The sequence below is a fragment of the Zosterops lateralis genome, assembly GCF_965231275.1.
Source record: "Zosterops lateralis genome assembly, chromosome: 15".
Lineage (NCBI taxonomy): Eukaryota > Metazoa > Chordata > Aves > Passeriformes > Zosteropidae > Zosterops > Zosterops lateralis.
The window spans coordinates 16,089,281-16,103,760 of NC_139775.1; the positions used below are offsets into that span (position 1 = coordinate 16,089,281).

General features: G+C 47.5%; 2 protein-coding genes across 14 annotated transcripts in view; one reads left to right on the forward strand and one right to left on the reverse strand.

Moving 5' to 3' along the window:
* MAPK8IP3 (mitogen-activated protein kinase 8 interacting protein 3) overlaps positions 1-7,486 on the forward strand; it is a gene marked incomplete at its 5' end in the record, with an annotated part of 50,713 nt that extends 43,227 nt beyond the window's left edge. For 10 of the 13 annotated variants that reach the window (XM_083872600.1, XM_083872605.1, XM_083872608.1 and 7 more), the window contains 8 exons: positions 600-748; positions 1,591-1,762; positions 1,863-1,976; positions 3,205-3,243; positions 4,819-4,998; positions 5,255-5,398; positions 6,393-6,493; positions 6,580-7,486. In XM_083872600.1, the coding sequence (XP_083728726.1) occupies positions 600-748; positions 1,591-1,762; positions 1,863-1,976; positions 3,205-3,243; positions 4,819-4,998; positions 5,255-5,398; positions 6,393-6,493; positions 6,580-6,612 (932 nt within the window). In that variant the 3' untranslated portion in view covers positions 6,613-7,486. Of the gene's footprint in view, positions 1-599; positions 749-1,590; positions 1,763-1,862; positions 1,977-3,204; positions 3,244-4,818; positions 4,999-5,254; positions 5,399-6,392 lie in introns of all 13 variants that reach the window. The other 3 variants (XM_083872612.1, XM_083872604.1, XM_083872611.1) reach the window with 2 other exon arrangements.
* Positions 7,487-11,510: 4,024 nt separating this feature from the next.
* Positions 11,511-13,874, reverse strand: MRPS34 (mitochondrial ribosomal protein S34). Its single transcript, XM_083872837.1, has 3 exons — positions 13,509-13,874; positions 13,389-13,431; positions 11,511-12,540 (listed from the first exon to the last, which is right to left on the reverse strand). The coding sequence occupies exons 1-3, from the start codon at positions 13,824-13,826 to the stop codon at positions 12,263-12,265; spliced, it is 639 nt and encodes a 212-aa protein (XP_083728963.1). The 5' UTR covers positions 13,827-13,874; the 3' UTR covers positions 11,511-12,262.
* Positions 13,875-14,480: the final 606 nt, after the last annotated feature.

Here is a 14,480-nt window from a genome sequence, read left to right on the forward strand (position 1 = left end):
CAAATTTTGATTCAGCCTTTGAAGTTTTATGTTATTTCTGATGGAACAGTTTTGATGTGTCAATGGTCAGGCTTGAGCTCATGACAAAGAGGCTTCCTGTCTGTGAGGGACACAATATCTGCCTGGTTAGTTAAAAATAAGAGTGAGAGAAGGGAGATCTGATTCCTTCTCCTGGACTTGACATTTTGGGGGAATTGTTTTGTAGGTCTGTGATGTGAGGAAGCTTCACCACAAAGACTGTATGTCCAATTTCCTTTTAAGTTTCTGCATAGTCTTGTTCAGCTGTCTTCCCTCTTCTTCCACTGGTTTTGTTGTACTTGTTAGAGAAACCTGTTCACTTCATTGCAATAAAGGATGTTTAAATTGGCTTGATTTGAGAGCTGTCAGACATCAAACTAAACTTTATTGGTGTGTGTTTCATAAGTGTAAGACTGTGCCCCAAGCAGGAGTCATGGGATGGTCACAGACATTAGCAAACTGAGCATTTGAGTATCAGCTATGCCTGTATACCCAAATATATCTAGAAAGGGAGAGGATTCTGTTGTATGCTCACATGTCATGAAGGAGATGCATCTTTCCACACTTGTTTTTCACCTCAGATGGTCAGTGGGATCTCAGTAATTACCACCTGATGGATCTTGGCCACACTCACCACTCCATCCGTTGCATGGCTGTGGTCTATGATAGAGTCTGGTGTGGCTACAAGAACAAAATCCATGTTATACAGCCGAAGACAATGCAGATTGAGGTAAGAGAGCACATATGTGTCTATGCGTGAACACACTTGTGGTGTATTTATTCTTACAGCTGTTCTCCGCTGCAGCGTGTGAAATTCAGAACCTTTGGGTTGTCATTGCTGACTGCAAGACCAAAACAAACAGTGTGGGTCATGTTATGATCTAACCTGCCAGGGGATATTTGTTCCTTCCTCCCTTTGCAGAGTATAATTCTATCAGTAAGTCTAAACTGACAATTTTCTTTGCCTTTACTAGGGAGTCTATAAGGCCATGTACTGTCCAAACATAGGTGTTTGTTTTACAGTGACTTTTCACATATAATTTGATACTTCTCTATCTGTAGGCATTATAGCACAAAGGAGCAGTACAGTTAGTAAACCCCCGGGATCCCACTAAAGAAAAAAACAATGTTTAGAGCCTTTTGGATGAAAATCACAACAGTGGTGTTGGTACAAATCTGAGAATGCTTGAAATAATTTTAATCAAGGAGGGAGGAAGAGATGGATCTAAAGTTCACATTTAGAGAGCCAAAGCAATTTGATCTTTGGAATTTCTCTTGGAGTTGTATTTTCCTTTTCCATCAAGTACGTTGAAGGCTCTTGGCATCTAAATGTTCTTGCTCCTGAAGTAGTCTGAAAAGACCATCAACTCTGCAAAATTGCCATACAGCTGCTCAAGCAAAGAATTTTTTGTGTACAGTAGTAAACTCCTGGGATCAGCTGGCATTAACACAGCTTCCCCAAGATCTTGGGAACACAAACAAGTGATCTCAGTTGAAAACTGAGTATGTGTATATGTGGAGTATAGATAATGGCAGAAGTTCTGTGAACTCACGTTGGTTCACCTATTTCAGAAATCCTTTGATGCCCATCCTCGTCGGGAGAGCCAGGTGCGACAGCTAGCATGGATTGGAGATGGAGTGTGGGTTTCCATCCGCCTGGACTCCACACTGAGGCTCTACCACGCCCACAGCCATCAACATCTGCAGGATGTCGACATTGAGCCTTACGTCAGCAAAATGCTGGGTGAGGGTCTGTTGCTTATTGAGCTCAAGACAGAATTTGCCCAAAGCAGACTTTGCTCCACGTCATCACTGACTCACCAACTCTCATTCATGCTTCCTAGGCACTGGAAAGCTGGGCTTCTCCTTCGTGCGGATCACAGCCCTGCTCATTGCTGGCAACCGCCTTTGGGTGGGCACCGGGAACGGTGTTGTCATCTCCATTCCCCTGACTGAGAGTAAGTGACATTTATTGAAAGTACTTCTGCATCCCCCCTGAAAAAAAGAAGCTTGTAGGTGTTATTTGTGCAGCACGACAGGCGGTTCAGGCAGGCTAATGCTTTCCTGACATTTGACACCCTTTAATCTTAGCCATGTTCAGGGAGAAGAGCCCAGAGTATGAGCAGTCCTGAACCTTGACAGAATAGAGTGATGTGAACTGATTCTGTAGCTACTGTGAAACAGGAGAAACAGAGCTTTGAGAATTGTACTAAGTCTCCAAAAGGAGGCCATGGAATGAGAAGTCACCAAGAAGATCTCCCTGGAAATCTCATTTTGGCCTAAAATGTAAATGTCTCCATAGCAGTATTTTCCAGAAAGTAAGCTTAGAAAAGCTCCATTTACTCAGATTAGAGCTCAGCTTTATCAGTCATGTAGAAATAGGTATCCTACACCAAATCCAGCCTGTGAGGGGACCCAGCAGTAAAAGTAAATAGGTGAATCTCTGGAGATGGAAGTTTGGTTGAAGCTCTTACTGTCCTGTTCTGTACCTGTTTGTCAGCATCTTATTTCGAAGGTCTTACCCAAATCACCATGGGGAAATAGGATTTGAGGCTGATTGCAGTTGCTTTCAACAGAAAGCAGCCAAGTGTTTGCTGTCTCACCAATGCTCACAGAAAAGCTGAGAAACAAATACCTCTTGTGTAAAAAGAGCAAACTTCTTGTAATCCTCCTGGAAATCAGGCTTGGGATGGTCTCCTCTGTAGGCAGTGAAGCTGGATATGCCTGTGGTTGACAACAGGAGGGCAATGACACAGTCCTGTTCATGCGTTGAAACTTTGGTCTTGTTTCTGAGTTCCTTTCTGAAGCCCATTCTGTCTTAAGGTTGCTGTCCTTGTTCTGAGTTAAAACTAAACTTTTTCCCTGCTGTAAACCAATTGTTTTATCTTGGTGTGTTCTTGTAAAAAATGTGGTAAGCAAGAAAATCTCACTAAAAATGTAGCAGTGGATCCCTGTAACATGGTCCCTCTCCCACCTCAGATACCACATCTGTCCCTATATGGAAAGAGCAAAGTGAGCGAGACAGTGCTAGTTTGAACTCATAGGAACTTCTCTGGTGTTTTCTCTAGGTTTTATACTATTTTTGTTGCCTCCAAATTATCTCCCAGTAATCAACTTTTTCTTCTCTCCCATCCTGCCTGTTACTTCCCGTGCCCCTCTGTGTTCCCACTCCCTGCCTGTGCCTAGCTGTAGTCCTCCACCGTGGCCAACTCCTTGGGCTCCGGGGTAAGTCCATTGCCTCCCCTCCACAGCTGTCATTCCTTTTGCACCCATCTCCCTATGTAGTTATTCTCCCACCCTTCCATTCTGCCATTCAACTTCTCTCCATCCGCTTTTTCTCATCACTCTTTTAAGTTGTATTAGAGAAAAGCAACCAGAGACAGTCATGTAAATATCCTCATTTTCTACAGCTATAAACATTTTTTTTTCATCTCATTGTTGATCCTTCTGGATTTTTTGTGTTAAGAATAATTATTCTTCAACAGTGCTTCCATTACTGTGGTAGAGCAGTTTGAGATGGGGACTGGGAAGGTTCATTCAGTCAGAAGCAGGAAGCAGGAGTAGAGTGTTCTTCCAAGGTCTCCCTTGGTCATCCTTTATTTTCCAAGGATGCTTCTTTCACCACTAGCAGGCCAATGGCAGGCTGTGCTATGGCACCTGCCAGCTGTAAGTCATCAAACAAGATGTTGAACCCAAGGGGATTTGATAAGCATGAGGAATTGTTTAGGTTTGTGCCAGTTAAGGCAGGATCTGGGTTCAAATTCATGCCTTTCCAGGGTCAGAAATTAGAGGGGCATTTTTCTCACTCAAAGACATTCATGTGGCTGTCCATATGAATTATCAACATGTGTCTCCTCCTTTTAAAGCATCTGATATTAATTGCAGTAAAAAGCCAGATATGGTACACACACTAACTCTCATTCTTCCATCTAAGTATTTGTACTTGTCCTACTGTCCTGGCTTGAGCCTGATAGGGAAAAGTCTCTTTTGTCCAAGTCACATAACTGAACTTCACCCCAAGTTACAACACAGAACTACAGATAATTAATGAAGCAATCAACCTCTCACACAGAAAAGTGAAAGCTGCCTGGTTTAATATTGTTTCTGTTGTACTGATGTGGGTGCATGCAGAAGGAAAGCAATCTCCCACCCTGAGCTCAGAGTACTGGTCTCTGTTGCTTGGTAAGTGGAAACTCACATTCTCGGAGCTTGGTCATGAAGGATACAGGCCCCTGTGCTCTCCTTGGAAGCTGTGGATGGTGAGCATCTGAAAGATGTTAATTGCTGGAGTAGCTGACAATCTAGTGTCATGGTTAAATCAAAAAATGAGAAAGGATCTCACTCCACTTCTCAGTGGGCTGAGAGACTTCACCAGACCCAGAGACATGTCCACTCCCGAGCAGCATGTGTGCTCATGAGTGGATGTGAGCAAAGGACTTGGAAGTTGAGCAGTGTCAGTCACTAATGCAGAGCAGTAATTCTCCTCCAGGTGCCTTCTGGGGACACTTTGGGTACCCTGCAAGCTACAAAAGACCAAGGTTGATCGTAGGACAGCGGGTTATTTCTGGAGGCTGGACAGGGTCACTGCTCGTGACACCAGTCTAGCTTGCCCCAGCCTAAGAAAAGGACTGTGTAATCTGGTGAGGTCTCGTTCATCACATCATTCATAAAAGACCTTTAAAGAGACCTGCACCTTTAAAGGTTTTCCTTCACAGCTTATCAGTTTTCTCTTTGATTGAATCCCTTCTGTAAAGGGGACTCAAAGCTATCACTGATGGTGTTCCTGCTCCCTGTCTTCAGCCAACAAGACTTCACCAACCTCTGGAGAGGGCAGTCGTTCCGGTGGGGTCATCCATGTATATGGTGATGACAGCAGTGACAAATCGGCCAGTAGCTTCATTCCCTACTGCTCCATGGCTCAGGCACAGCTCTGCTTCCATGGTCACCGTGATGCTGTCAAGTTCTTCGTCTCTGTGCCTGGTAAGGATGTGCACAGCCCTCCCTCAGTAGGGGCTTGTCCCTCCATCCCTTTTATAGCAGGGGCTGGAGCTGGTCTGTAGCAGACTAGGGTCCAGGCTATGGCCTGCACTTCCTGTGGTTCACACATCTGTGTTTAAACTAGAGAGACTGCCAGATGTGACTAGCAGAAAGAATTGGCCTGCACAATGTGTTTGTGTGCATGTGAACTGTGTGGGGGCTGAGCAGAAGCACCGACAGCACCTCTGTCCTCTCCTAGGCAATGTCCTTGCAACCCTGAATGGGAGTGTGTTGGACAGCCCTTCAGAGAACCCCAGCACAGCAGCCACTGAGACTGAGGGTCAGAAGCTAAAGAACGTCCTGGTGCTGAGTGGAGGAGAAGGGTACATTGATTTCCGGATTGGTGAGTGCCCTTGGTGGGGGGCATCTGGAAAGGTAGTGGGTGCATAGCTGTAGTAATGGAGCAAGGGTTCACTGTTGCAGGGAGCCAAACAAGAAAAGCCCTGAACTGTCTGTCCTGTATCTGGCTGTGAGAACAAAGAAGGATTTTCTTTGCACAGCACAAGGCTGCAGTGCCACAAGGCTGTAGTGATGCCTGCAAAATTAAGAACAAAACAACACAATTTTGAGATGATATTAATATAGGAAGTACTATAAAAGCAGGTCTTTAGTTGGAGGCCTCCAGGTGCAATATGCACAGGACTTCTACACTTTCGTAAGTTAAATTAGCATATTTAACAAATACTGTCCAATTAAAAGAGCAGTTGGTTAGGTAATTTTCCCCAAGTTCTGCCCCACTGCAGTTGGTTCAAGAGCTTTGCCCCACATTTATTATGTCTATGATATATGTTAAAAAGCAGTATGTCCTTAGTTGACTAAAGAGGCAAGACTAAATAGTATTTCAGGAATGTGTTAGAAAGTTAGCTTACTGTTCTAAAATGTAGGGGGAAAGGGTAGGAAATGTACTGGGAGCTACAGTCATGCATTAGCAATCTACAAAGCTACAAATACATGAAAACTATCATAAAATAGCATCAGTATGAATGGCTTTGGAAAGAACAAACTCATCTGTGCCACTGGCTCCAAACTTTGCTGCCCCACTACAATCACCCGTACTGCTGAGGGTACTCTGTGTGTAAAATTCTGCTTCCCTGAGAGGAAGGGTGGCTTTTGCTGCTGTAGGAGCTACTTTGTCCCATCCATGCAGTCCAGCTTCGGAAAAGAATGGGGTTCTTGTAAATGTTCTCCAGCCACAGAGAAAAATCTCAGCTCACAGTGTCTGTTATCAGAACTGCTGGGACTCTGAAAAGGGTATTGGCCTCTTTGGAGTATTCCAGAGCAGTGCAATATGGCATTTTCTTTCCTCCCATTTTTAGTCTCTTGTGTTCTCTCTTCAGGGGATGGGGAAGATGATGAGACAGAAGAGAATGCAGGAGATGCCACCCAGGTGAAGCCAGTACTTTCCAAGGCTGAACGGAGCCACATTATTGTGTGGCAGGTATCATACATCCCTGAGTGAGAATTCCTCTTCTCCCACAATGTAAGTGTCCCTCTTCCCGCCTGAATGCCATGATGTACATACAGAATGCCTGCATTATAACTCCTGCTGGAAACTGACCCTGGACAACTGCAACGGTTCCTGCCTTGGACTGTGACCCCCTTGAACCTCTGAACTCGCAGCTTTCATCTCGGGCCCGTATGCTTTTGGTGTGGTTAGGTTCGTTTTCTGCCCTGGAGCTGGCATCTAAAAGGAGAGAAATGGCAGTACACCATGAAGTAAGCTTGGAGCCAGGACTGTGGGAAACTTTTGCCCAGTGTCAGGAGGGGCAGCTGGAGGGGGGTGGCTCAGGTTCTTGGGCAGGTTGCCTCACTCCCACCTGCATGAGAAAGAAGTGTGTCCCCAGGCATCCCCTGCCAAAGCAGTGATGATGAATCACTTGTGCAGCATCCCAGCAGAAATCCTTCTAGTTCACCGACAGACTTTTCATCTTACCCTTATTCACAGAGTAACATCCTCTGGACTTAGAGCAACCCAAGGGTCCAAGGAGCCCTCCAAAGAGCATCGTGGTTTCAGCAGGACTTCAGCTGTGGGGCTGGAGAAGGCAGCAGCACCCTTGCTCTGGGGATCACATCCTTTATCTTTGCATGAGGAAGGTCCCTTCCTCTGCTGTTGCTGATGCCTCAGCAGTCATGTGCTGGGTGCCTGCCTGTGTGTGTCCCAGTAGAATTGTTTGGTGAGCTCACATGGGATATGGGTCTTTGATTGTCAGGGCCAAACAGCCTTAGCAGCAAAAAGGTACTGGAATGTTGCTTTTTTAAGACCAGAAAAGGCAATACTTTTAACTCTCCCTTCCAAAAATGTCGTACAGTAAAAGAATTTCTGCGTTCATTCTGAAAGGATCATGTGGTTGTTATCTCTGCATTGCATTTGGTGGCTTTTAAAAGACAGGCAAGGGCAGATGGTATTGATCTGCTGTGAGTTCTGCATTAACACATTTTAACACACATTAACACATGAGGAGATTGCCTCATCTCAAGGCTTTGTCTCCATTTTAGGACCTGCTGAAAGGAGATCTCTTTTCACAAAGACTTAGAAAACAGATTTGGCAGTTGGTTAGGAAAGACTGGACAAGTACAGTCAAGGCTGTGTCTCACCTGATGTCACACAGAAAGAGGAATTGAGGCTAGATTCCTGACATTTTTTACCTAACATCACAAGCACTGACTATGCTAGTAAGTAGTCTGAAAAGCTGGAAATTTCTGATTCCTGGAAAAAATTGACAGCCCCCAAGAAAAGCAGTAATAGCCCTTTCTGTCTAAGCAAAGCTGAGTGATTGCAGATGTACATCCTGCTTACAAAAGAAGCAGCAAAAAATGGGGCAAAGGAGAATGGTTTTGAGCTTAAGATGCAGAATATAGAAGTTCCAAGTGTAGAGGCAATGGTGTGTTCTCCCTTTTTGACACTGTCCCAACAAGGACAAATTCTGTGTCCCTTGAGTATCCTTTTCTGGATGTGCAGGACTAGGGCAAGTTGCATTTGTTAGTGATGAATTTGGAAGCTCCTAGTGGTCATCTTGTTTCTTCCCTGATCTGTACAGCTCTCCAGGGTTCACAGAGATGTCCTTGTGACAGTATGGGGACAGCTGGCCAAGCCTCCATCTCATGGAAAGTTCCCCACTGTGTCCTCTGCTTGTAGGTCCTGGTGTGCTGCAGGGATGCCATAATCCCAGGGGATGCTCTGACATGTGGCATCTCTCCTGACACAGCAGAAGATACAAACAATTTTTGTATCCACACTTCAGGAAGGATTGAGGCGTACATTTTCCCTGCAAGAAGGCAAGAGACCTGTGAACAGAGGCCTCGGTCAGCCACAGTGGTGCCCATGCTACATGTGAGCAGTGCTGGGGACATGCACCCACCACACCACTCCCTCCCCAAGGCAGGAATCCAGCCAGAGGGCATCTTCTAGGCATCTTCATACTGGGCTCTGTGACTCGCACAAGGTTAAGGGATACTTGGAGCCTCCACTTGAATGTTGGGGGACCTTTACCAGGAACATTTCACTGGGGCAGTGCTGACCATGCCAGGCTTCTCATTCACTTTCACCATATGCTTTCTGCTAGGAAGACTGCTTTGGATCCCAACACAGAGTGCATTGAAGTTAATATAACAGTTAGAGCACAGACTCCACTGTCATGTTATAGTTTATCAGTTAGGACCAGGCAAATTTCAGAATTTGGGCTAGTTGAAGGGAAAAAACAGCTCTGGTAGGGTTCAGTTCCTTAGGTCTGTCAGCTTTTTCTGAAGAAAATCGGAATTGCAACATTTGTACCACTGACTGTTCTGTATCTGGTTTGAGCAGTTGAAGGGACAGCACTTGGTCTTCTGTCACCCACTGGGCCCTAAGTACAAGAGGAAATCTCCCATCAGGTTCTTTTCCAGCTCAGTGCCATGTTTTCCTCCAAGAGAAGCACATGGCCCAGAGGGGCAGCTGCAGGGGGGAGACCCGGCCTCTGCTGATAGCTCCTGTGGCCTTGGGTGGCTGCTGGGCATCAAGGTGAGAACTGACTGGCTTCAGTACGCTTCTCTGTCATATCTCCACTGTGATGTATGTAAAGTATCTTGTATGTTACAAAAGGATTTTTAAAAGTGTCTTAAGGCCTGTAAACTCCGCTGTTTGGTCTGAAGATGGCATTCTGTAAAGAGCCTGCTGTATGAATACGTTCCCATGCTTTGTCCCCTATGCTATCAACAACAAACCGTATCTGTTCTGTACGTAATAAACACGTTAACATCAGCTTGGGCAGTTCGTTGTGATCCTGTGAAGGTACTGGGATTGCAGGACACTTGCAAGGGTAGGAATCAGTTCAAGTGTTCCTTGTTGAGCAGTTCAGTGGCAAGAAATGAAATGTGGATGGGTCACAAGGTTGGAGCAGAAGGGGCTGGTCCAGCAAGCAACAGTGCAATCTGTAGCTTGTACCAGTGGCAGAAATAAAAGGTGGAAATATAAGGTGGCACAACTTCAGAAATAGAAGCTGGAGCAGAAAAGCATTCACCTGCTGGCTTGCTGCAACTTTAGTCAGGGTGGCCCTTTCACGTGAATTGCCAGGGATAATACATCAGGTCAGTTTTCAGCACTGTACAGGGTGGCACTTCACAGTCCTGTAAGGCATTGGTGATACCGGCATCATTTCAGTGCAGGAAGGCCCTCGGTCCCAGCAGCATTTGGACACCTTCGTCGTTATTTTGTAGAGCTGCATTGATTCAAGGGCTAGACATGGCAGTGTACAAGGGAATCGTGTCCTTAAGACTGGAGAGGAGCTCCAGGATCTTCTGCCCCGAGCAGGGAGCCCTAAGGCAAGTCACCTCAACGACCAACACAAGCACTGTGGTGTGGTACAGACCAGGGTGTAGTACAACTGGCAATGCCTCTGCAGTTAATGGAGGCACCTCAACAATGAGGTTTGGAAACGTGCTGTGATCCATCCTAAATCCCTGGGGCTGCACCCTTCAAAACGGACGAGAGCCATTTGAGCAGGGCCCTGGGTGAAGTACAGCTATGTCTGGTGGCTAAGGAAGCAGGTCACTGCCACCACCCTTCAAACAATCCCCCCGTGTTGGTAAACTATCTCTGAGGTAATGTACAAGTCTGGGAGGCCCATCAGAGCTCACAGCATGTTCTGGGCATGGAATCCAACACATGGTAAATGGGCTGTGCAGTTTCCTAGAAGGGACCTTCACTGGGTAAGGCTCCCAGGCTGCCCAGGGCTCTGTGAGAAGACACCCAGTCAGTCCCCCTATGTGTTATGACCCTGAGCTCACCAGCAGGTCCTAAATGTCCTGATCAGTGCCATCTAGACCCCCACCTGTACAGGGGCCTTTCCCTCCTGTGGCCCAGGAGCCTCACTGAAGCACAACCTGGGGTCTTCAACATGTGTCTGTCTCCAGTCGCTTTGTGTCTGTCTAGACTCCTTGGACCTGGGGTGTTGGATTTTGACTACGTCATCTTCAGAGATCCTGCCTCTCCCAAGCTTCTGGGTGAGTCTGTGCCTTATCAGCTCCATCTGCTTTTGCTGCTGGCTTAGCTCCCTGGTATACTTTGGTCATGGGTCATTTCTTGCCTTTCTGGGGCTGCTGCGACCAGCACTTGGGTCTGCCCACTGTGGCAGATTCTGTGTGCCCCCTCTGGGAGACACTTCCTCTGCTGGTGCTACATTCAGATCCCAGATGTAGAGGACAGATGACTAGACTGTTCTGCTCATTCCATCTGACTCACAACTACACCCCCCTCTCATCTCCCTTCTTGGTTTGTGTTCAGCAGTACCTTAATCATGAGGGCAGGAAGACGCCAGCTCAGCTCAGTACCCTGCAGTGGAAACTACGGGAATCAGACAAACTACCTCCCAGCCACAGCAACTGCTGTGGAAAGGCTCACAGCCTCAAACTGTGCCTTAAACACTACTGATTCTCCCATTCCTTCTGAAGCCACAGAACTAGGTCTGGCACATGCTCTGCAATGCTCCTGCCAGAACAAGGCGGGCTCGGTTCTTCCCAGACTGCTCCTTGTCACAGGACCAGCTTTTAACTCACAAGAAAAGCCTTCATATCTCATAGCATCTTAACCCTTCAGGAGCCTCTGGTGAGGAACCCTATGGAAATACAGGTAGCTGATATCAGTCCATGTGCTTCTGCTTGATGGCAGCCATTTCCTGCTTGCTGGGGCCGTATGTTCCCAGCCTCATCCAGGCCACACACACCGAGTGGAGCAGAGTCCAGTTTGTGCTCTCCCTCACTAAATCCCTTCAGGCTATTTGTGATTTCAGGATGCTGCAGTAAACGGAACACCACCTCCTGAGTACCTGCAGACACAGGAACTAAACAGTTACTTCTGCAGATCTTTAGAGCTGCACAGCTCTGGTGCTCCTTCCACACATACCCAGACCAGACCCTCCAACAACCTTTGACACTACAGCAGCATCTGCAGCCACTGGAAGAGAAGATGAAATACCAGGAACTGTGCTCAGCAGCTGCATGTTTTAATGTTCACAATATGCTGCCCTGGAACAGGAGTCATTTACAATTGGCTTCAACTGGTAAGAGCCAATCCCACCTCCTTTGCATCACCAGTACTAAAATAATTTCTCCTATCTCTCGACAGCCATCTTTGGGAGTAAGAGATAGATATCTTTGGATTATCTTAGTACTGAAGTCCTGTTCCTCACTTCTTGTTCACTGCCTTCACATGCAAGTAATCCAGAATATTCTGCACTGTTCAGAGAACCAGATGCTGTGCCTGAGCTAATGGCTCTGCATTTGGCCGTCATGATGATCTCCAGGCACTGAAAAAAAATAATGAGTTTTCTTAGAACTGTGCTGCAGAATTAAGAAAACATTTATTTCCATTTGCAGATATATTTTTTTCACAGTTCCGTGAAATACTGTGATATTCACAGTCATTTTTCTGTGATTCATGCAGGACCCAAGTTATGTAAAAATTTTATGCTCCAAAGAACTGCAGCTGGCTGACTGGAGCCGTGTATTTAGAGACTATCCAGAGAACCAAGAAGACTCCTCTGCTGACTAAAACCAAAAAAAGAATCTGAATATATCTGCATTTTCCTTTTCAGATGAGGTGACTGTACAGGGCTAAGAAAGCTGGAAACATCCTACGACAATGGGCACAGAGGGGCTCTGTAAGACCCCTAGTGCACTGGGCTTCTAACAGGCAGTGAGAGCATGTGGGATGCTCAGGACACAGAACAAGTGTTTATACCAGTGTCCCTGCAGCTTTTTTCTTTGCCCGCTCTTGGGGAGAGGCTAGCACCTTCTCCAGATCAATAATTGGTTCTTCCATGATTGGTTTTCCCTCCTTCTGCCACTGTGCAAGGATCATGGCCCGGAGCAGTGGTGGGTACGGCAGGAACCGAACAGTCTCCTCAGGCACAGAGGTGAATTTCTTGAAGGCCTCCTCCTCGTGTTTGGGCACCATACGCCAGTCATGGTACATGGCTTTGTCAATCTCCCTCACTTCCTCTTCAGTTTTGCCTGGGAAAAGATGATGAACACCAGTGTCTTACACCATCACAGTAAACTGCCCCCAGACACATCATGTGTTGACTCTTTGGCACCCAAAATGCTACAACAGGCAAGAGTAAACAGAGTTTTCAAAGGGCTGGATAAATTATTCCCTGCTATACTATAGGATCTCACTTTTGTCCTTGAGAATCGAAACAGAAATAGGCTAGGAGGACTACAGGCAAGATGTTCCAGCTGTGTGGGTGACTCCCTCTCTCAGAGTTTTCCTTTGTCTCTCTCAAGTTCCATTTCCATGGCTATGGAATAAGAGTAATTTCTCCCTATAGTGATGAAAGCTTCCTGGAAAACTAAGAGTTAAAAGTGCTCAACAACTTAAAAACTTTAGCATGAGTACTACTGCAGTAATTTCAGAAAGGGAAAATTGTATACTTAATATAAAGCAGCTCTAAAAAGAAAAATTCACTTTATACATCTCTAATCATTAATTTAAAATTCCAGTAACACAACTTATTTCCCATTGCACTTTTTCATTTTTAGTGACAATTTTAATTGGAATATCCTCATGCTCATACTGTGTCCTGCTTTGAAAGTCTCAGAATAGTCTGTCAGCTCATCTACGCTTTTAGTGCTACTGCTCCCCAAGGTCATACTGCACTGGCTCTCCCACAGCATTCCGTGGAAAAACATCCCGAAGGGCTAGATCCCAGCTTTTGAAACGCGGGGAACTTCTTCTCCCATTGGAAGATCTGAGAAAAAACAGATTTCGCAGGCAGGGAGCCCGCGGTTTTCCTGCCACCCTCACGCGCCCCGTGCTCTCCAGCCCTGCCGCCGTGAGTGGGAAAACAAGCCGGTTTTACCTCTGAAGGTCAGGTAGCCCCAGGCTCTCCCATGGTCCATGTTCTGCAAAGAAAAGAAGAACTCGTTGAGGGTGGGTGGCGGCGGGAGCTCCGCAGGGCGGGTCGGGGCGGGGCAGGTACCTCGGCCGTGTAGTCCGCCTTCACCTTGGTGATGACCCAGTAGCAGGGCTCGTCGTGCGCCCACAGCCAGGACTTGCGGGTGACGGTGCGGCCCACGCCGAAGCGCGGCAGGCGGCAGAGCAGCGCGAACAGCCGGTTCTCGTTCCGCACGTCCTCCCAGGCCCGCACGGGCAGCCGTTTCTGCGTCAGCGGCCGCCGCATGGTCTCGTAGTCCACGGCGAAACGCTGAGAGTCCCGCGGCCGATCCTTCAGCGCCCGGTATTCGCGGATCTTCCTGGCCATGGCGGCGATGGGCCGGTGCAGCTTCTTGCGGGCCATGGCGGCGGCCGGGAGCGCGGGGCCCGGCGGAGCCCAGCGGAACCGAGCGCGCACCGGGAGCCGCCTCTCCCGGAAGCCGGGCCGGCCCCGCGGAAGTGGCCCCGCCCGGCGGCGCGGGCAGCCGCAGGTTCCGGGGGCTCGGGGGCGCGCTCAGGCCGTGAACAGCCCCCCGAGCGCCGCCGCCCCTCACTGCGGGGCGGGCCCGGGGCCTGACGGCTCCGTGTGCCGGGCGCCTCTCCGGGGAGCCGGGCTGGGCTGTTGAGATGCATCTCAACAGCGTCTGGTTTAGAAAAATCAGAGTAGATTCAGCTGTGCCAGGGAACGTTCGAAGCCTGAGTAAACCGGGCTTTAGGAAGATTAAAGTAACAGGTTTGGCTCGGGTCTTCGGTCAGGCTGGGCCACGAGCAGCAGCCGGGTCATGGAACTCCGTACCGGGATGAGACAAATTCCTCTGAGCTGCTCCAGCCATGGAACCCCCGCACAGCGAGACCACACTTTTAATCAGCAGACTTTAAGCAGAAACTGCATAGGTCAGCCCCTGGATTTTGGCTATAGACTGGTAAATTAAATTTGACAGAAGAGTTTCGTTTTGGTTTTTTCTTTTTTTTTTTTTTTGGGGGGGGTGTTTAAAGTTTTTTTAAAAGTTTTTTTTAT